A 21,902-nucleotide genomic window follows, 5' to 3' on the forward strand; every position below is an offset into this window, starting at 1 on the left:
GAGGCGGTGCGCTTTCGCCTCGGAGGCGCCATGCCCAGCTTGGGCGCCGCGCACCCGGCGCTCTTTCCTCTGATGCGCCTTCGCTTTTCCTGGTTCTCTCCTCGCCGTCGATCCCCGACGCTTCTCTCCTCCTGGGCAAAACTTGAGTGGGGGAGAGAAAACCGCCTCGACGAAAAAGGATTACACCGGCGAAGCAGACAGCCGCTTTGGGCTGGGGAGGGGCGCGTGAGGGAGTCTCCGTGCGCGCTCGAGGGCGCGCGCGCGCCTGGGTGCGCGCCTCGCCGCTGAAATGCAGGCGGCGGGTCGGCGAGGCTGACATGGACCCGGGGCACGCTCCGCGGCCCGCCATGGGGGTCAGCGAGCCGCAGCCGCTCCGGAAAGGAGAGGAAGAAGCTCGGCAAGAGTGCCTCCTCCGTCGGCCCGCAAAGCCACGCCGCCCGGGGAGACCCGGGGAGCTCCGCCTCGCAGCCAGCCCGGCGCTCGGATCTCCTTAGGTATTCGCTGTCCTTCCTGGGTTTTTTGCGCCTTCGCTTCTTGATCTAGCGGAGGGATGAGGCGCGATTGCGGGGTTTGGCCACTGTTTTTTTTGTGTGTGTGTGTGTGTGTGTGAGAGAGAGAGAGAGAGAGAGAGAGAGAGAGAGAGAGAGATGCGATGTTTTTGTTGCCATTGTTGCTCGCTTGCATTTGCAAGACGCACCCCCCCCCCCCCCCCAGGATCTGGAAGGAAGACCCTTAAAATAATAACCAAGCCAATGTTCTTCCAATGTAAACATTGTCACCAGCCTCTTTTCTGTTATTATTTTAGTGTCTTCCTTTCATCTCTGCCCCCGCCCGCCAACAACTCTATAAACATTTCACGGATCCTTATTCCCCACTCCCCACCCCGCAACACACACGCGTTTTAAAACGCAGGGTTCTCGTGCTTTGTAATGATAATAGTAGCTATGCAGCTTTGTAATCGACAGCGATCGCCACTTCTACGTTGCAACAGGACTTGGTTCTGAAAAGGAGCAGCGCTGGCGAGGAGAGCGATTTGAAGGTGGCGGTGGGGAGCAGAGATTTGGCTGCTCCCTTGTAGGGTCCTAAGAGAACCCGCGCTGGGGCAAAGAGGGGGGGGGGGGTGCGTGCTTGCTGTCCCATTGGATTCCCAGCTTGCCAGCTCTCCACTCTTTGTAGCAGAATCCCCAAAGAGATGATGGGCTGCAAGGGCGCTGGGGACAGAGGCATCAGAATTCCTCCCTGGCGCAAGCGGAGCCTCTTCTGTCTCCGAGGGATGTCTCTAGCTGCCACCTGCCAGCCCCACCTCCCCTCCTTTCCTCAAGGGGGAGATCAGGAGGCGGCCACCCAAACCCTACTCTTCCGGGAGGGGAGGAATCCTGCCCTGCCTTTCCCTGCTCTAAGCGAAATAGAGTTGCAAGAGGCATTATTAAAAATAAATCTGAGGGTATTCCGTTCGCAAGTACCTAGCTTCTGACAAGCGAGGGGCGTGTGGGTCTATGAAAGCAATAGGATGATGGGCCCAACCAGCGCACCACCTTCAAGGGAACTTGGGCAAATGGGTGCCAACTTAATCTAGGGGAAGCTGACTAAGCATGGGAGCTTATTGTGTTAGGGAATCTTTCCTGCACTCTAGTAACCAGGCATGTTTGTTCTCTATGTTCCCTCCAGCTCCAGATATGCTCCTTTTGGTTGCCTTCTTGCTTTCTACGGAAAGAGAGAGCTGTTCAATTTACCTTTGGAGATTGGCGGCGGCGGGGGGGGGGCGCTCCCCTCCCTTGGATCTAGGCAGAAATCGAGGCATAGGTTCTCCTTCTCTGGGGTCAGACAGCAAGTCCAAGCCAACACAATTAGGGAAGAGGAAGAGAGAGAGAAATGAAAAGGAGGCGAGGCAGGTAAAATAAGGAGAGGGAGGCAGCAAGGGAGCGGTTAAATCCTCCGCCGCCGCCCCCTCTTCCCTCTGGAAGGAAAAGATGCAAAATGCTCCATTGTCACCCAAGTGGCTTCAACACTTGGCTAGGAGCTTTGGAAAAGGAGGAAGGAGGGGGGAAAATATCTGGGAAGAAATAAGAGCCTGTTGGATGTTGTGGGGTGGACTGAAGCCTTTTCAGCTGCAGGGGGGTGGGGAGTAGAAAGAGGAGCGGGGAGGACGAGGAAAGCAAGAAGGAAGGGGAAGGTCTCTCCTCCAAGTTCCCCCGGCGCTGCCCTTTCTTTTACCTCTGCTGGGACAGGTTTAGGTTTGATGGAGAACTGCAGGCGAGGGCGGGAGAGAGAGAACGAGAGAACGCGCGAGCGAGCTCAACTGAGCCTACTACTTTGGAAGCCAGCGGAAAGAGTTCTTGGCTATGTGGAGAGGGGCGGGTATCTCCTCTCCCCTTAATGGCTGCAGCTCTCAAGGATTTGCTGGAATATGCACACTTGGTGGCCCAGGGGACATTCCCCTATTATGATCCTTTTTTCCATCCCAGGCTTTCCTCCCCTTCCAGAGGGGGGCGGACGTAGGAGACCACCACCCAGCCACCACCGGGATTGTCCCTCTGCTCCTGGCTGCTTCTTCTTTCTCCATCATCTCGGGTTCCCCCGCTCCTGATCCCCCGAATAACTCTTCCTCCTCCTCCTCCTGGCGGGGAATGGGGGGTGGGGGTAGAAAGCAAGCCCAGTACAGTCAGGGCTTCCCAGACGTGCCCCCCCCACCTGGTGCCAAGTGCGTCCTCCTACATTTGTTCCCCTTTTCTTCAAGCTCAAATCCATGACGTGGTGGTGGGGGAAGCCTGATTCAGGGGCAACAATGCGCTCTCTCTCTCTCTCTCTCTCTCTCTCTCTCACACACACACACACACACACAAGGGAAGAAGGAGTGGAAGAAGGAGCGAAAGGATGAGAAGCCCCAGCCTGAACCTCCTGCCATAGACCTTCCCTCCCTCGTTTCTCAAAGATGAGCTGGTGGTACCCAGAGAAGGCAGCGGCGGCAGCGGCAGCGGCAGATCTAGGAGGCTGCAGCAGCCCCCTTTGCCTCCCTCCTCCATTGACTGTGCCAAACAGCATCTCTGCATCCTAAGGAACCTCATTGCATTCCTAGCACGTCTCATCTTTGCTTGCTCCCCCCCCTTCCTTTTGCTTCAGCCCTCAGCAGGAGTATAGAACCAGAACAGAGAGAAAGAGAGAAACCAGCAATCCTTATTTTATTTTATTTTTAAAAGCCGTTGAAAATTCCGTACGTAGATATCTATTTTTCCAAGTGGGTTTGGCTATTTTTTTCCTCCCCTCTCTCCTTTCCCGGCTCTCTCCAAATGTGCTAAAAAAATTATCTCCTTCGGACCGGTAAGTACAAGCTCTTTCTGGATCTCTCGATCTCTCTTTCTCCCTTCCCCCTCCCCGCTTTTCTGCTGGGATAGAGCATCTCTTTCTACCCCCTTTTTTAATGCAGAAGAGGAAAAGAACTTAAGTAGCTTATCTCTCTGTCCGTCTATCTCTCTCTATTTATCTATCCATCTTTCTACTGAGACAAAGAGCAAAAAATAAGACCTCTCCCCTTCCTCTTTCCTCATTCAGATCGTGCCTGGTAATTTTCCTTCCAACGGGTCCCCCAGTTCCCTTCATTTGCAAATAGATTCTCTGCTTCGATTTATTTCATTTTTCTGTAATGAAATGCTCTTATTCCACCCTGCCCCCACCTGCGCCTCCCATTTCTTTCCCTAACTAGGTCCTTTTGCTATTAAGGGCTTTCTTTTTTCATAACGGGGAGGGAGGAATTCCCTTCGCCTGCATGGGTGTGTTGGGGTGTGGGGGTGGAGTGGAGAGTGCACGATAATCCATATCTGTAAAGCTCCTTTGCTATGAAGAGAACAGAAATAAATACCAGGACTCTGGCAAACCCGTTTGAAATGGGCAGCAGCAGCAGCAGCAGCAGCAAGTAGGGGCTGTGAAGCCATCCTTGTCAGGAGTCATAGTCTTTAACAGTGATTTATTCTTCTGTGTTGGAATGATCTGGGCAAAAGGAGTCAAGGAGAAAAAGAGATGCCCTCCCTTTGCCGCCCCAAGCAGAGGAGGCTGTAGGTCACGGGGTCCAGTTGTCCCCTCCAAGAGGAATCTTTTGTGAGCTTTTGCTGTAAAGCAAGGGTTATTTCTCCTGGGCTTTGTGTAAAGGTATTTTTCCCCCTCTTACTTTTCCTCCCCCTTCTCGTCTTTTGTCCTGCTGGATCATCCCTGGATGGTTCTACAGGCACGAAACACCCACGTCCAGAGTCTCTCCCACCCATCCCTATTGCCCCCTTTCATTCCACCATCTCTTTCCGTCTGTAGCCCTGCAACTGCCGCTTTCCCCCTTGGGTATGTGGATGGCAGAGGCACATGCCTCCCGAAGATTAATCATCTCTAAATGATTTAATCAGCTGAAATGACTAATATGGAGTGTGCATTTATCTGATACTATACCAGTTGCGTTAATCCATTTTGTGTGCTTGGGAGAGAAGGGTCTCTCTCTCTCTCTCTCTCTCTCTCTCTCTCTCTCTCTCTCCCTCCTTCTCCCTCTCCCCCAACCCCCGGTATTGAAGCAAGCCTTGCTACTAATCCTTGTATACTGATAAAATCCCAGTTATGGATATTCCTACAGGGATCGGGGCTCTGGGAACTTGTCTGTCCCCATTTCCTTAAATAATGGCTGTATCATAGCATTAGATGGGCATTGCCTGAATAACAAAAAACACAACAACTTCCAAGTTAAGCGTTTGTGTGTTCATGAGAATGCAATGTATAGACTGCATGGTTTTGTGTGTGTGTGTGTGTGTGTGTACCAGATAAAAATCTCTTCCTGCACCTCATCTCTCCTTACTCTTGTGATTGATGCAGGTGTCGAGGTAAGACTGAGATGATCTCCCATATGCTTCCTCCTAAACACTCCTTGTCTTTGTGTTGGCGGGGGAAATGTTTCACAACATAGGCCCTATAGGTTCATTTGCTGTTTTTCATGAGGGTGTCATTCACCAAGTAGCCTGGGAGAGGGGTGAGCAGGATGGGGAAACAAGAAGGCTGTTGCATGATGAGATGTTTCAGTATCACTTAAGTCAAAACCAGGGGAGGTTCTAAGAGCAATGCTAGAGTTTTCTTTTCTTTTCTTTTTTGTAATGAACTTCCAAGTAACCTCACGAAACCCCGTTAGATGCTCTAGATGCATGGTTCAATATAAAAATAGCCCGATAAAATGCTGATCGACCGTAATCCATTTGTGTTTTCATTTCTGTTTCAGTTTTGTAATCCGTCGCAACCATGAAGTCTCCGACAGCCGACCCTCCCCGTAAGAGAAGGATGTTGTGGATTATTCTTCTCAGCACAATTGCTGTAGCGTGGACTACCCCCATCCCCTTGATAGAGGACTCGGAGGAGATTGAGGAGTCTTGCTTCGATCCTTGTTACTGTGAAGTCAAAGAAAGCCTTTTTCACATACACTGCGACAACAAGGGATTTATAAATATTAGCCAGATAACGGAGTCCTGGTCGAGACCTTTCAAACTTTACCTGCAGAGGAACTCCATGAGGAGATTATATACTAACAGTTTTCTCCACCTGAACAACGCCGTTTCGATCAACCTGGGGAACAACGCACTACAAGACATTCAGACGGGAGCCTTTAACGGCCTCAGAATCCTGAAGAGGTTGTACCTGCATGAGAACAAATTGGACATCTTCAGAAATGACACTTTCCTGGGTTTGGAGAGTCTGGAATATCTGCAGGCAGATTACAATGTCATTAAGCGGATCGAGAGCGGGGCATTTCGAAACCTGAGCAAGCTCCGGGTCCTGATCTTGAACGACAACCTTATCCCCATCCTCCCCACCAATTTGTTTAAGTCGGTGTCCTTAACTCACTTGGACTTGCGTGGAAACAGGTTGAAAGTGCTCTCCTACCGAGGGATGCTGGATCACATTGGCAGGAGCCTGATGGAGATCCAGCTGGAGGAGAACCCGTGGAACTGTACCTGTGATATTGTCCAGCTGAAGAGCTGGCTGGAGCGCATCCCTTACACTGCCCTTGTGGGAGACATAACCTGTGAGACCCCTTTCCACTTCCACGGGAAGGACCTGAGGGAAATTAAGAGGAATAAACTCTGCCCAATGCTGTCTGACTCGGAGCTGGTCAGCATCGGTGCCCCTCAGTTGCCCTCAAGCAAGGAGAACGCGTGGCCTACTAAGCCTTCTTCCATGCTGTCCTCTTTCCATTTCACTGCTTCCTCTGTCGAATACAAAACTTCCATTAAGCAGCCCAGGCCCACCAAACAGCCCAGGGCACACAAGCCACCCCCGACACCTCGAGGCCTATACCCTGCGCCCAACCAGCCCCCAATAGCTGGTTACCAGACGAGGCCACCCATCCCCATCATCTGCCCTACTGGCTGTTCATGCAGTTTGCACATCAATGACTTGGGCCTGACAGTCAACTGCAAGGAAAGAGGGTTCCACAATATTTCCGAGCTCCTTCCCAGGCCCGTCAACGCCAAGAAGCTGGTCCTCAGCGGTAATTTGATACAGAAAATTTACCGTTCCGATTTCTGGAATTTTTCTTCCCTGGATCTCCTGCATTTGGGGAACAATCGGATCTCCTACGTTCAGGACGGGGCCTTTGTCAACCTGCCCAACCTGAAGAGCCTGTACCTGAACGGCAATGACATTGAGAAGCTGACCCCAGGCATGTTCAGGGGTCTGCAGAGCCTGCACTATCTGTATTTTGAGTACAACCAGATCAGGGAGATCCAGCCCGCTGCCTTCAGTCTCATGCCCAACCTGAAGCTTCTCTTCCTCAACGACAACCTCCTGAGGAACCTGCCTACAGATGCCTTTGCAGGCACCTCTCTGACCAGGCTCAACCTGAGGAACAACAAATTCCTGTACTTGCCCGTGGCTGGCGTGCTGGAGCACCTCAACGCCATTGTGCAGATTGACCTGAAGCTCAACCCGTGGGATTGCACGTGTGACCTGGTACCTCTCAAGCAGTGGATTGAGGCCATCAGCTCCGTCATCATGGTGGGGGATGTCCTTTGCGCCAGCCCAGACAACCTTACCCACAGAGACATCCGCTCTGTGGAGCTGGAAGTACTCTGCCCCGAGATGTTGCATGCTGCTGCTGCCTCGCCAGCCCCTCCAGCGTGGGGCCACCCTAGCCCCACCAGTCCATCGCCCTATGAGCTCCCCCCGGCTGGGGGAGGCCCGGTGCCCCTCTCCGTGCTCATCCTCAGCCTCCTTGTACTGTTCTTCTCAGCGGTCTTCATTGCTGCGGGCCTTTTCGCCTTCGTCCTGCGCAGGCGTCACAAGAAGCTACCCTTCCGGAACAAGCAGCGGCAGGAGACCCTCGACTTGACGGGCATCCAGATGCAGTGCCACCACCTCTTCGAGGAGGGAAGCGGCGGAGGCGGCGGGGGACTCAGTGCCTCCCCGGAAAAGGCACCCCCGGTGGGCCACGTCTATGACTACATCCCGCATCCAGTGACCCAGATGTGCAACAACCCCATCTACAAGCCCCGCGAGGAGGACGAAGTGGTGGCGGGGGAGCCGGGGCAACCTGGGGACATGCTTTTGGGAGGTGGTGGTGGTGCTGGTAGTGGTGGTGGTGGTGGAGGAGGAGTTGGATGTGCAGGGGAACAGTTTGCCGACCCCACAAAGGACGGTGGGAGCAGCAGCTGCTACAGGACCTTACTGGAGAAGGAGAAGGAGTGGAGCTTGGCCGTGTCCAGCTCGCAGCTCAACACCATAGTGACCACCAACCATCACCCGCACCCGCACCCGCCCGGCGGGGGGATTGGAGGGGGGCTGCCTCTCCTGGGGGAGCTAGCGCTGGTGCCGCCTGTCTTCCACCACGAAAAGAACGGTGGGGTGGTGCTATTCCCCCCTAGTGGTGCCATTCTAGACAGCAGGGACAGGCCGCCTTTGGCGCCACCGTGCACGGTGGGCTTTGTGGACTGCCTCTACGGCACGGTGCCCAAATTAAAGGAACTGCACGTGCACCCCCCTGGCATGCAATATCCAGACCTGCAGCAGGACGCCAGGCTGAAAGAGACCCTCCTCTTCTCGGCTGGTAAGGGCTTCCCAGACCACCACCAACCCCCCCAAAGCGAATACCTCGAGTTAAGGGCCAAACTCCAAACCAAGCCGGATTACCTCGAAGTCCTGGAGAAGACCACTTATAGGTTTTGAAACAAAACAAAACAAAAGTCTAGCTTTTACAGCCAAATCCCAGACCCGCCCCACAGCCCCACGGCCCCCTGAGTCCCCACTCCTTGGCTCCCCGCCCTTCCTGCCCCCAAACCACCGCATGCTGATACTAGAGGATACTGCTCTGTGCTTTCCCCCTGCCAGATGATGGTTTGGAGGAAAGGCCCTTCTCAGATGATCATGAATCGATAAAGTGCCTTTTGCAGACTTTTGCCAGCAGATGTTAATCAATCATTATTTTTTTATACTGGAAAAAAAATGGAGACTTTGACTGTGCCATGTTGTCTAAGGTATACGAATATTATTATAATTAGTATCATGGGGGGGGGGGTTATTTGCCTCGGTCCTGATGACAGTAAATTCTATGTGTGTTACGCTACTCTCTCTATCTCCTCTCTCTCTCTCTCGCAGGCTTTTGTTTTTTTCTGTTGTAGTTTTTTTAAAAAAACAAACAAACAAAACAAAACAGAAACCTTTTCGTTCTATCTTTTTTTTTTTTTTAATGCTATGGGGAGGGAGGTGGATTTTTTTTTTTTTTTAAAAAAAGACAACATCGGTTGTGGCTTTGGTTATTCTTTCCCTCATTATGGCACAGAACCTGTACATTACTTTGAAGGGGTGGTGGGTGTCTGGGGTGGGGAAGAGAACCACAAGAACAGCAACAAAAGCAGTTCTCTGCATGTCTGGGAACTGCAGGCAGCGACGGGGAGAGGGGTCCTTTTCTTCCCCAAATGTTCTCACTCTCTTGGCTTCTCCTCCTCCTCTTCCTTCTCTCTCTCTCTCTCTCTCTCTCTCTCTCTCTCTCTCTCTCTCTTCTCTCTCTCTCACACATACAAACACAGGTCCAAACGCTTATTCTGCTCCACTCTGTATCCTAAACCCCCTCCAATCAGCCTCCTAGCCATCCCAATTTGCTTGCACCCTGTTCTATTTCTGCATCTCTCCCCCCACCGCAAGGATGGGGTACCACAGTCTATTCCAGAGGGGAGGTCACTGGCTTGCTTCTCCAGCGAAGGAGCTGTCTATTTGTTCCCTTCTGTGGCTGCCCTACAGGGAAGGAAAGGTCATTGCCATTTGATTGAGTTCCTTTCTGGAGGACAGCTGCACCTCTAATTAAAAAGAGAACCGGACGTCACAAATGCATTGGAAAGGGGACGTTTGCTTGGTAAGCTGCCACCGGTGTCTCTGTAAAAGAAGCCCTTTTGGGTTGCAGTCCTGTGCCCCCTCACCTGGGAGTAAGCCCCATGGAAATCAGTGGGGCTTCCTTCTGAGTAGAGGTGCTAACGTTCTCCCCCCCCCCTCGCTCACAAATGCAGACAACACACAAACACACACAAATACAATTGTGCATATATTTATTCTGTACTTTCAAGTGAATATAAATTGTAAAGGTAATGTTTAATCATTGTACAGTGATGCGTCTGGTATAGCTTTCCTAATAAAACGTTTTGAAAAAAATATATAGATATAGGTATATAGATATATATTAGAAGTTAAAAGAAAAAGCTTGAATCTTAAAACTTCAACTATACCCTTTTCACACCAATGCTTCCCTCCCCCTCCCCCCTTTAAGGCCACATGTTATTTTATTAACAACAATCCACTGTGATGTTAGCAAGGTATAGGACAACAAATAACTCTTGGTGCAAATTTTCTATATATAAAAAAGATGGTTCTGGACTTTAGAATTCAGATTTCCAGTCTCTTCCTCTCTCTCTCTCTCTCTCTCTGTTTCTCTCTTTCCCCTCCCTCCATTTCAATTTGTTATGCATCTCTCTTGGTGAGTTTTTCCCCACCCCTCCTAGATGAAAATATGCAATAGATTTATTTTAATTCCTTTTAATTGCTAGGATTATTATGTTCCGCTGCAAGGATATGAGGAAAAGAAATGATAATATGAGATACAATTTGCAGTTGAGATTGGATAAAATATTTAAAAGTACATGGAAGGAAATGCATTTATAGAGGATTGTGTGTGTGTGTGTGTGTGTGTGTGTGTGTGCAGGATAGCAAGCATACATTGCTGCATTTTGGGCAACAGCAGTTGTTGGGCATGTTTGCATTTCTCTCCTCTTTTTGATAAAAGCAAAAACAATCGAGAAAATTAGGCCTAATAGCATGAGTTCAAGTCTCTGCCTCTCTGATCTCGCACTCGTTTTCACTGAAACAGTAGCTGGAGATGTGAGACAATGAAGTGTTGTGTGTGGAATTTTCTTATTTAAGATATTTCTTCTTTTAACTTTTCAGTCGCTATGACATTGCCAAATTGATTTGTGTGGAGCATGTTATTCTTAAGCCCTTTAGGTTAGAATAAAACCAAAGAGGGGAAGAGAGAGAGGTGGGGGGGGGGAGAGAAAGTGGAAAAGATGCTTTGTTTATTTCGTTTCTTTCCAAGGTATCTAGCTGGTATCTTGTTTCTTGTAGAACTGGGTTGACACATGAATAAAGCCGAAGGAAAAAGCTTTGTTTGATGGCGGAAAAACAAAACAAAAAAACCTCACACCTTCCAGTATGGCCAGTAGATGGCGACAGAGCTCCAGCAATTGCCTCACAGAGACCCAAGGTTACTTTTGAATTGTGCACAGCCCATCAACGGTGCTTTCCACTTGGACTCTTGAATCTGTCCTTAATAGAAAAATCATCGCATTGAATGTAATTCAGCAGACGTCACTAATGCCTTACATCGAGATAGAGATATAATTAAAGGGAAAGTGTGGATATTAGCTCCTTTGGTGTGTATGGATGTGAAATGGGGAAATCCTCTATTTTGAAGATTTTTATACACACACACACACACACATACACACACCCTGCTGCGCACGCACACACACATTGCACACACACACACATTGCACACCGATGCAGAAAAAGAGGGAAATGTATTTAGAAATGAAATATTGCAAAATATATATTTTATTTGTCTTACTAAAAAAAAAAAAAAAATGTTATCCAGGGAAAATGAAATGTTTCTGCTGCAAAGGAGAAAAACACTTAAAAGCTGCTTCCAATGCTCATTGGTGTTTCTAACAAATCTTGTTAAGGAATCGTAGCATAAATCATAGCAATTTAGGCCAGGGTCAGACTTTTTTTACCCATGCTACAATGTCATATATGTGCTCATTTTATTTTAAAGAAAAGTCTGCTCTTTTGAAAATACTGTTTTAAAAAAGAAAACTGGTATATATAATATTATGTACATGTGGTAGAGCTGCCCAACAAACAACCATGTACAAATCAGTTTTTAAAAACGAGAGCTTTAGAATGTAAAATGGTTTAACCCTGCTGGAGTTATGGGCCTTTTATTTTTTAGTCGATAGCCAAGGAACCCAGCATTACTCGTTGGGGGATTGTGGCAGAATTTAGGCTTCAGTATGCCAAACTATGGATTGAGACAGCCCCATGTGCACAGTTTAGGCTCTCTTGCCTTTGGGCTTTTTTATATTATGTATTGATTAAAAGGCCTACAGGTAGCAAATGTGCGGTTGGAGGTTTTGTGCCTGCTGCATATAATCTTGCTGCCCCAAGATAAGCTTGTGCAAAAGGCTGACACCTTCTCTGCGAAAAAACAACAACAACAACAGTGTGCTTGGTGGGTTATGGCTGTGACCAGGCCTGGATTAACCCTTACATTAAGCCTGCTACGAGATAGGGAGGCTGCCACGTTGGATGCTTAGCTTCTGAGAATTCCTCAGCGCAGGGGATGGGCCTAGATGGGGGAAGAGGAAGCTGTCGGGTCACATCTCGCTGCATATTTTATCTTCTGACCCACAGCAACACTGCAGGTTGCCTGAAATCCATGCATGGGAGACATGCAAGGGGGTTGAGCCTTGGAGCTTTCTGTGTGCAAAGGATGGGCTCTGAAACTTATGACCCCTTCCCTAAAAGGATTTTTTTAAAAACCCTGGATTTGAATTTAGGGACCTTTCAGCTGTGGGGTGAAAGTGAAAACCTCTACACTACAGAAAGCATCCCTACGCTGCCAACGGGGTTAGATTGATCGCGTTAAATTTCTGCGTACTGTATCTGAAAACATGGCTGTGATCCTTTTCCCCTGTAGTAGGGAATCAGCATCCCAAAGGCCCACATGGAGGAAGAGAGCTGAATCCAGGGAGGCTGGCTAGCAGAAGACTCAGAATATGTCCTATTGGGGCACAGATGGGATGAGCATTATGGCCACCTAGAAGCATAGGTTCTCTATGTTTCTTGAATTCATAGGTCAAGGAGATGCAAAAAGCCCACCTATAGGCTCATTGGGTGTGTGACCCATTGGGAATGAACCTATCAGGGTTCCTGAAGTTATTCTTGGTCCTTAAGGCATCAATACTAACTAGGTCTACCCAGACGCTAATTCCAATTAATTCAATGGGGCTCAGCCCAGGTAAGTGGAGTTAGGATTGCAGCCTAAATCTTTGATATTGGAAGCTCTTCAAAAAAGTCTATGATATCCGATTGTGGTGTCTCTTTTGCTCAGTTGACTTCCCGTGCCTCTCTCTCTGAGCCCTCATGCACCCCCAAAATCTACTGTGGGGGTTTGGGGGATCCCCTGAGACAGACAGGGGGGCTGCAGAAGAAAGGGGAGAATGGGAATCCCATTTGTCGAGGGATGTTGGATCCGACCCATCTTTCAGTCTTTCCCACCTTATTGAGTTATTACACACAGCTGTCTTTACAATATAGATTTTCTTGCTATTGCATTAAGTACTTTTTTCTCTATCTCTCTCAAAAAAAGTTGTTGGTACAGATAAGCTTGCATGCGTTAAACAAAATTATAAACCAGGAAAAGCAGATCCAGATACTCTGAAAGGCAGTCATTATGCAGCTATTGATAACAACACACGCATGAACACCATTCAGTATTGTACAGAGCAGGTTAAACTGCAGATCTTACCATGACAAGGTGCTGAACACATTTTAAATACAGTATTGCACACATCAAAGTATAGCGGGAATAAATGGTTATAAATAATGTTTATATTTTATTTATACTCGCATCTCAACTCCAATATAGGGTGCAATTTTCACCTGAAACTGGTGAAGCGATCTTATTTATTCAGTGGAAATAAATTTATGAGAATGAAATTTTGTATTAAAAGAGATACTTTTTTGGCTAAAATCGAGTTATATTTTTTGTTCCCTTGTGCAGGCAATTTCTCTCGTGTGTTAAAAATTACACTAATACCCGCTGTGCATAAGGGGTACGAATATATAGCTATAACATTTCTCCATATAATAGTCGGATTTTATTGCTTCATAATGCTTTTGGGATTGAGTTGCTAATGAACAAATCTGTTGTTTCGGGTTTCTCAGAAGTGGGTCATTGTATCAGTGGCTATTTTCATTCATTAATCTGAGTGATGGGTAATTAGCGTAGATGATTTATCACTTTCAGCATCATTATTAGAATATTGGAAGGAATGGGATAAAATGAGATTATCTACATCTACAGGAGAGATGCTTTCTTCCTTTCCCCCCTGAGAAAATGATTCAATACTTCTAATTAGTATAATTTTTTTAGAGTGCTTCTGAAACAAATGGATGTGATGTTTGGTCAGGGCTTGTGCTAAACCACATTGTAGAACTCAGTTTCTCCAAACAATATTTTGAATCCTGACCCTCTCTGGGATGTGTGATGTGTAAGCAAGTGAGGAGGATGAGGTGTAGTCTGGTGAACAGATGGGGGCGGTGGAGAAATGTCGGTTGCCTAGCAACCCTGGAACTCCTGCATCACTTCAGCATAGGCGCAGAAGAGATGAGCACAGACATCACAGGGATAGAAAGCAGAGGACCTAAGTAAATCCCATCTTGCTTAGGACTATTAGCCTAGAAAAGATGAGACTGGGTGGAGATATGATAGCCATCTTCAAATCTCTAAAGGGCTGTCACGTAGAAGGCAGAGCAAGCTTGTTTTCTCTTCAACCAATGGATTCAAGTTACAAAAAAGGAGATGTTGATTAGACATCAGGAATAACTCGGATGGTCAGAGCTGTTGAGATACTTGAAGATGGCAGTCATTTCTCCTCTTAGTCTCCTGTTTTCATGGTTAAACAGTCATAGCAAAACAGTTGAATGATTGGTATAATTTACTAATTAACCTTCTACTAAAGGAATGGAACAAAAGGTTTTAAAGTTTCCAAGGTGTCAAAGACATATAAGAATAATATTACTTCCCCTGCACCTATGTTATAAAAGTATTATTAATGAAAACTGCAATGCTGTGAGCAGGATGAAGGGTTTTCACAACCAGTGATAGAATGGTGTCTTTTGTGGAGATTCAGATTGCTGCTGATGTAATATGGAAAGTGAAATGCTAAATGGTTACCTACTGAGTATTGACGGAAGTTCAGTTTTATGTATTATGCTGAATACAAGAACTCTTTGCATTGAATGGGAAAAGCTAGTCGTTGGGCAGGAGGAAGGGTGAGAGTATGGCAGATTCTCCAGCATTGGGGGGGCGGGGGGGCGTGGTGTTGTGCAAAGCAGTTGATAAGAGGCCACCAAGTTTGCGTGTGTGTTTATTGAGCTATTTTTTTAGATTTATATATCACATTCCTGTGCTTGAAGCAGTTCAGTTTAAAGCAGTAGCTTAAGATGCAATGGGCTCAAAACAAAAGGAAAAGAGGGCGGGGAGAGGGGAGATCAAAAGAAAGAAAGAAAAGCAAACACAGGTATTGTGACAATTGCACGAGAAAATTGCGGGAGAGAAAAGAGGCAAATGGCAATTGGTCAGAGCCCAGCTGAATGAGGGGGCCTTGCTGTCCTTCCTCTCTCTTAGTTTATTTACAGTGCTTAGTTGCTTAGTTTATTTACAGTGGTACCTCGGGTTAAGAACTTAATTCGATCCAGAGGTCCGTTCTTCACCTGAAACTGTTCTTAACCTGAGACACCACTTTAGCTAATGTGGCTTCCCACTACCGCCGCACAATTTCTGTTCTCATCCTGAAGCAAAGTTCTTAACCCGAGGTACTATTTCTGGGTTAGCAGTGTCTGTAACCTGAAGCATCTGTAACCTGAAGCGTCTGTAACCCGAGGTACCGCTGTATTTGTTTTGAAATGTCTGCTCAGTTGCAGATGGTGTGCTGGGGCTGTGCCACTCACCTGACCTGGCTGAGTCACTCCTGCATGCCAGGATGGAGAGGGTGAGGGATGGGGCATAAGTGAGGTTGGCATGGTGCAAATGCACATGCAGAGCCAATATGGTGTGCCTGTTGGCACGTTTACACCGCGCTGCCCCTGCTGCCGCCGCCCCACCCCTCATCCTCTTCATGCCACCACATGGTCCACTGCTGTTTATGCCTCATACCTGCAACATGTTTGTGTTACTCAGAGCCCACAACAGTTGAAATACCACCATCCGTAATGATCAAAAAACCTAAGCAATGTAAAACTGAGCTCAGTAGATTAAAAAAAAATTCGCTATTTCAAATCTGAAGTGCAAAGCATGGGGAAAGCCGGCTGGAACAGGAGCACTTCCCCTAACTGACACAAACAGCAAGGCAGGGCATTGAACAAGGCAGGGCATAATAACAGAGTGTCTAGAATAAGCAGCTGGGCAATTGGGCTTTCTAAGTCTTTGTCCAGCCAATTAAAATAATCCTATATTAGCCAGAATCTTCAAAGCATACTAAAGCACGCTAAAAAGAGGACAGGTACAAAAATATTTCCGATAGCATTGAAAGTGAGATCTCAAAGCCGAGCGAATGTTGTCACAAATTGCCTGAAATCCCCCAAGAGCTAAGGCAGGAGTTAGCTCTGTGTTATCTCTTTAAGGCAGTATTATATACTATTTTGACTTCCTCCAAAGAATGCTGAGAGCCGTAGTTTGTTAAGGGTGTCTAGTGTAGCAGGCCCTTCAAACTTTACAATTCTATGATTCTGTTAGTTGTTAGGAGACCTCCCTCCCCATTCCCCTTACAGAACTGGTTTAATAATCCCTCTTCCCAGGGAATTCTGGGAATTGCAGTTCTGTGAGGGGAAGAGGGGCCTGTTATCAATTCTTAGCATCCTTAACAAAGGACTGTTCTCAGGAGTCTTTCTTTTCTTTTTTGGAAGGGGGGGGGGAGCCATGACTGCTTAAAGTGATATGATATGATTCACAGTACAAAAAGGACCTAAGATCATTCAAATCCCCCATTGCCACCTCGCAAAATAAAATCTCCTGAAATAACTCTGCATGTTGCCTGAAAATGTATGACTTTCTGAGGATACAGGTTATGGCTGTATTTTATGACTCAGGGATTTTATAAATCAATATGTTTGATGTAAAACCAACTGATCACCATAAGCGAGATGGCCAGCAAAAATATCAGGTGTACAAAGTGTGCTGAGAATCTGAAGTAGTTACTGTGATTATCAGTTTCAAGGTCAAAGTTCAACCACTTGGCAAGCTTGTGAAACCTTGGATGATCCTAATTACTGTTTGCACCAGCAGAGTTCTGTTAATTATCAACTTTCTCTCATTATGTAGAGAAAGCAAGGTTTTTATTGGGGGTAGTTACGTTAAAATATGATTTTGCCCATTTCTTCTGTATTCAAGTTTTTATGGGAAGGATCTGGGCTTAGTTAGTCATAAACAAATGTGACTAATTTTTATTGATTTTAATGGATCCACCCACTATCCTTTTAGAAGAAAATGGCATTTTTTTCATTCCAATAAGTATGGATTTATTTGATCTAACATTCATTTTATTCACCCTTTTATTTATGTTGGAAAACAATTCTTTATATTAAGATAGCACTAGTAGGCCCAGCAGCTCTTTTCCCGAAAATCTGAAGTTGAAAGGAAAATATTTCTAGTTTCAAAAGAATAAAAAATAAATAAAAATAATGCAATCCTATTCACAATCACCTGGGATTATGTCTACAGTTTAGCTGTAGACATGCACAGCATTGCACTGATAATGATCCAAACGATTTCTCCTTTTCTTGAAATTAAACACTAATTGCTCACCTAGAATGCCTTGCAGAGATCTGGCATTGTCAGTTGGTATAAAAAATGGCAAAGAAGCAGGAGAAAAAATCACTGCGGAAATCTGTGAATTGGCTGTAGCCTAGGTGATTATATGAATTTTTGCCTAACAGGTCATTACAGTATATATATAGATTGAGTACTCAGCTGAATCACAACAGAACACATTGAAAGGAGAGTCCATTGCTTGGTGTGGTAGATCATATGTTCTGTCTCCAAATCTAGGTTTAATTCCAACTTTGTCAAAGATGCTCAGTCTGGAACATATTTTGTCAGAGATCTTAGAAAGCCAATGACAGCCCTAGCATATTTGCTAAAGCTAAGCAGGGTCCAGTATGGTTTCAAATTGGATGGGAGACCATGTGCTGAGATTCCTGCATTGTAGGGAGTTGAAATAGATGACCCTGCGTGGTTCCATGATTCTATGACTATGATAATATTAAGCAAAATAATGGAGAAGGAACCATGCAGAGGCCATACCACTTCAAAACACAGGTCTTGCTTACCCCCTTCTCAAAAACTCCCTGATAACTTGACTGGGGTGAAGATGTGTCTTCTTTTTTATTAAGTTGCTATTTTTTTGTATATAGGGATTAATTTTCTCTCTTTTATTTCCTTTTTATTGGGGCGTGGTTGGCAATCTGAACATAAGCTCCAACTGCAGTCTGAAGTGGTAGAGTCCCAAAAAGGGTGTGAACAGAATGATATTTCTGAATGTATGTGGTTCGGCTCTCAGCAATATACAGCTATGATGCAGAAACTCAGTATAAGCTCATACTTCAAATGTTCCTATGCGCCTGAATGAAACCAATGGGATTTTTGTGTTGTGTGTGTGTTTACAGCCTGCGAAGAAATGAGCAGAAACTGATTCTCTTTGGAGATAAGACTCTCTCTCTAGAGGCTCCTACCATGGATTCAAAATGTATTAATGGTTTATGGATACACCATACAATTGCCAATAGAGGGACACAATGGGGGGAAACTTGGTTTGGCAGGCCTTTTAATGTGGGCCTATGTAATGGGAACTTGCTGAAACAATGCTGAACCAAAACACAGATATCCTCCAAAATTCACACTTCTCCAAATGTTGTGATGCAATTCTTCAGTTGGGGGAGATGTATACAAAAATGTGTATATTAGGGGTATTTTTTATTTTATTTTTTGCATAAAATGCATATTTTCATAGAAATTAGAAACCAAGTGCATTATATTAGGGGAATCTGCTTGTAAAATGTATCTATAAAGTGATGCCGAAAATTGTGTACTGAGAGAAATGCACACGAAAAGACCCATGAATTTTCACAAGGACTTCTTTTAAAAATTGCAAACTGATGAGGAAATGTGGTGAAATGAACTGAAAGCTAAAAAAAGTGAGAAAGTGAAAGTGGTTTGCCCGTCCCTAGGCCAAGGCAAATGTGTTTGCACCATGAAGTTCAAATATGCTGTTTGAATCCATATAAGGTTCTATGGTATTCATTTGTTTCTTATTTTCAAAACTATTTTTCTGGACAGATGCAAAGTGTGATTGGCATTGTAGATGCCGAATGTATATGTTATTTTAAATGAGCTAAATTGCCTTTCTGTGGCATGCTCTTCAAGGCAAAACATTCACTTGGAATTTAATTTTATGTGGTCCATATGCTTCCTCAGACAAGTTCAGGAGGCAACCAATATCCAGCCGGCATAGTAGCTCCCAGTTCATCTTTCGTTGTTCATTAGCTGTCCAATGTGAGAAAAGATGGTTGTATGTGATCATAGAACTTGGCTGTAGCAACTTCTCACTATCAGGCTATAGAGAGAAAACAGGACCTGTGTGTGCAGGAGGAAGGAAGAAGGGGATGCCTGGATGCATGGTGGGGAGCTGGGCAGTACAGCAGAAACTCAAGGCCCCCTCAGCAGATTGAGCAGGTGGAGTCCAAACACAGCAGGGCTGGCTTAGGGCATTATGGTGTTAGTGAGATTTTTGACTTAACTGGCTTAACTTCACCACTGAAGCTGGGGCCATGTGGAGAAGACACCACAATACAAGGTTTAAGGAGTTCCTAACCACACCCAGTGCACTAGTATAATCTTTTTGCATCACCACCCCATGGGAAGCAGAAAGGTGCCTTATTTGCAGCCTTTTTGGTCAATCTGGTTCAGTATTGGCTAGATTCCTTCTTCATTTATTTTTTTTACATTTATATGCCACCTTTATCTTACAAGGATCTCAAGGTGGTGTCCATGGTTCTCCTCATTTCATCCCCAAAACAACCCTGTGAAGGTCTATTAGGCTGAGCGTGTCCGAGACTGGCCCAAGGACACCCAGCAAGCTTCCTGGCTGAGTGGGGATTCAAACCCCGCTCTCCCAGCTCCCAATCCAGCACTCTAACCATTATGCCACAATGGCAGGGTTTCAGGCAAGGGTCTTTCCCAGCCCTACCAGGAGATGCCAGGGATGGAATCTGGGACCTTCTGCATGCAAAGCAGATGTTCTTCTGCTCAGCTACAATCTTTCTCTGACGTATCCAGTCTGCGTCTTTCCTTTGTCCCAGTTGTGGGGAACCTTTGACCTCCCAGATGCTGCTGACTACAACTCTCATCTTGCCTGGCCACTGGCAATGCTTGCTGGGGTTGATGGGGACTGTAGTTCAGTGACATCTGAAGGGCCAAAGCTTCCCCACACCTGCTCTATCCAGTGGTGCTCTCTGGAAGCCACATATCTCCTCAATGCATCACATTAGCCTCCTCCACTTTTCCTGTTGAAATAATATAATGCCAGATGGTAGTTTCCATAGCAATTGCAGCTTCAATACCGATGCCAAGAAAATCTTCATTGTCTAAGTGAAGCTCCCTATGACTAAGAAACCACAAACAAAAGGCTAGGAATACTCATCTACACCTCGAAGGCTTGGTGTTGCCTGCAGATCTTATGCCTGTGTACTGTGTTGCCAGTGGCCCAAATCTCTTCGTAGCAGGGCTTTCCTCTTTTTTTGAGGAGGAACTCGCTGGAACTCAGTTCTGGCATCTCTCAGGTGGGTGCCATTGCCATTCTAAGAGAACAAGGGAGGTGTTCATGGTCAGTTCCGGCACCTCTTTTTTTCTAGAAGAATAGCACTTTTCAGTTTGGCTGATCATGTCATTGTGCTGTGTTGCCTAGATCAGGGATGGCTAACTTCTTGCCCTGTAGCCAAGTCTGCCAGAGCAATCCCCACACATGGGCAGCAGCAACCACAGCAGAATTAAGTAGATACAGCACCACCAAGCTCAGTGCCCTGATGGGGATGGATACAGGAATAGGGGAAATAAATTTGGTTCACCTTTTCATGTGAGCCTACATAATGCAAACTTTACCATACAATATGCATCCCTCAAAACTCATGCTTCCCTTAATGTTTACAAAAGTGCATATATTGTGCACATGCTGGGGAAATAACAAAAAGAAATGCATTATATTAGGGGAAATTGCTTTGCAAAAGATGTGTCCATTAGGCAAAATATACTGGGGAAACATGATAAACAAAGAAAAACCAAAGCTTTGCCTTGGGTGCAAATTGCCCCCTCCCCAGTCATCAGATAATTTGATGGGTAGCATGCTAATCTGCATGGATATCTCTTGTGTGCGTGTGCATGTGTATGCATGAGAGAGAATGTGTGCAAGGGTGTGGGATGGCCATGCTCACTTTTGACCACATTTACTCCTGCCATGTGTCTCGCTGTGCAAACTGTAGCCAGATCTCATTTCTTAGCCTCACCTACCTCACAGGGTTGCTGTGAGTTTAGAATGCACACGGCCAACCATATAGGTCACCTTGAGATCACTGAGTGAAGGGTCTGATAAAAACACTGGATAAATCAATAAACTGCCTCCCCTCCCCCAGTTCATAATTTGACCTAAATAATCTCAAATGTTTCAAGGCCAAAACCTTTGGTGCGCTGACTGTACAAAGATGGAGAATGCAGTTAAAAAGCAACCAAATGTTCATTCATTTTCATAATTCTTGGATTCCTCCAAAGTTTTGTGCTTAAAAGGCAGCTGCAGTGTTCTGATAATCTACTCCTAGTTGTGGATTTTATACATTTATCTCCCATCTGATAAAGGGGTGTAGAGCTGATGCCAGTTCCGGGGAATTGCAAGTGAGAAGAGTGATGTTGTCCTTCCTATAGGCATCTGATTTGGCAGTGTGAGAACAGGATGCAGGATGAGATCCTTTGGTCTGTGTATAGGGAGCTTTTAGGGCTTGTTGTGATAAGGAAGGGTATATAAGCATTATAGTTTGAAGTGAGGACATGATTATGTAGCTGTGGAGACTATTAGTGAAAAGTCTGAAAGTCTGGAGAGCTACTGCCCATCAGCGCAAACAATATCAAACTAGGTGGAACAATAGTCTGACTTGGTAAATGGCAATTCTGTGAATTGTTCCTATGATTCTAGGATGTGATGACAATGATGATGATTGTGCTATTAGTGTACATGGTGCTGTACAAGAAAATGGGACCTAACTATGTAGGAGAGCATTTCCCAGGTTGGAAAGTAACACTAGGCATGTTCACATGTTACGCTGAACGCAGGTGCAAGCTGTCTTGATGCACATACAAGTGCTTGCATGATTTGTTTTGCTCAACTATTACATACATGATGTTGTGTACACACATAGGTGGAGTCCATACTTGCTGTGTGCTAGCTATTAGGGACACAGATTGTACAGTTGTTGAGCGTAATGTGTAAATGGACAAGGAACATGTATAAGGAAAGATG

General features: G+C 46.0%; 1 protein-coding gene across 5 annotated transcripts in view; it reads left to right on the forward strand.

The window, feature by feature from the left end:
* Positions 1–271: 271 nt before the first annotated feature.
* Positions 272–21,902, forward strand: part of SLITRK3 (SLIT and NTRK like family member 3) — a 39,767-nt gene continuing 18,136 nt past the window's right edge. The window contains exons 1-3 of one of the 5 annotated variants that reach the window (XR_013987033.1): positions 272–494; positions 5,243–8,489; positions 10,624–12,090. Coding sequence is in view for 3 of the 5 variants with exons in the window: in XM_081007855.1 (XP_080863981.1) it covers positions 5,263–8,181 (2,919 nt within the window). In the remaining 2 variants the exon portion in view is untranslated. Of the gene's footprint in view, positions 495–566; positions 3,319–5,242; positions 12,091–21,902 lie in introns of those variants that run through there. The other 4 variants (XR_013987032.1, XM_081007855.1, XM_081007853.1 and 1 more) reach the window with 4 other exon arrangements.

This window comes from Podarcis pityusensis (assembly GCF_964106645.2).
Source record: "Podarcis pityusensis genome assembly, chromosome: 5".
NCBI lineage: Eukaryota > Metazoa > Chordata > Lepidosauria > Squamata > Lacertidae > Podarcis > Podarcis pityusensis.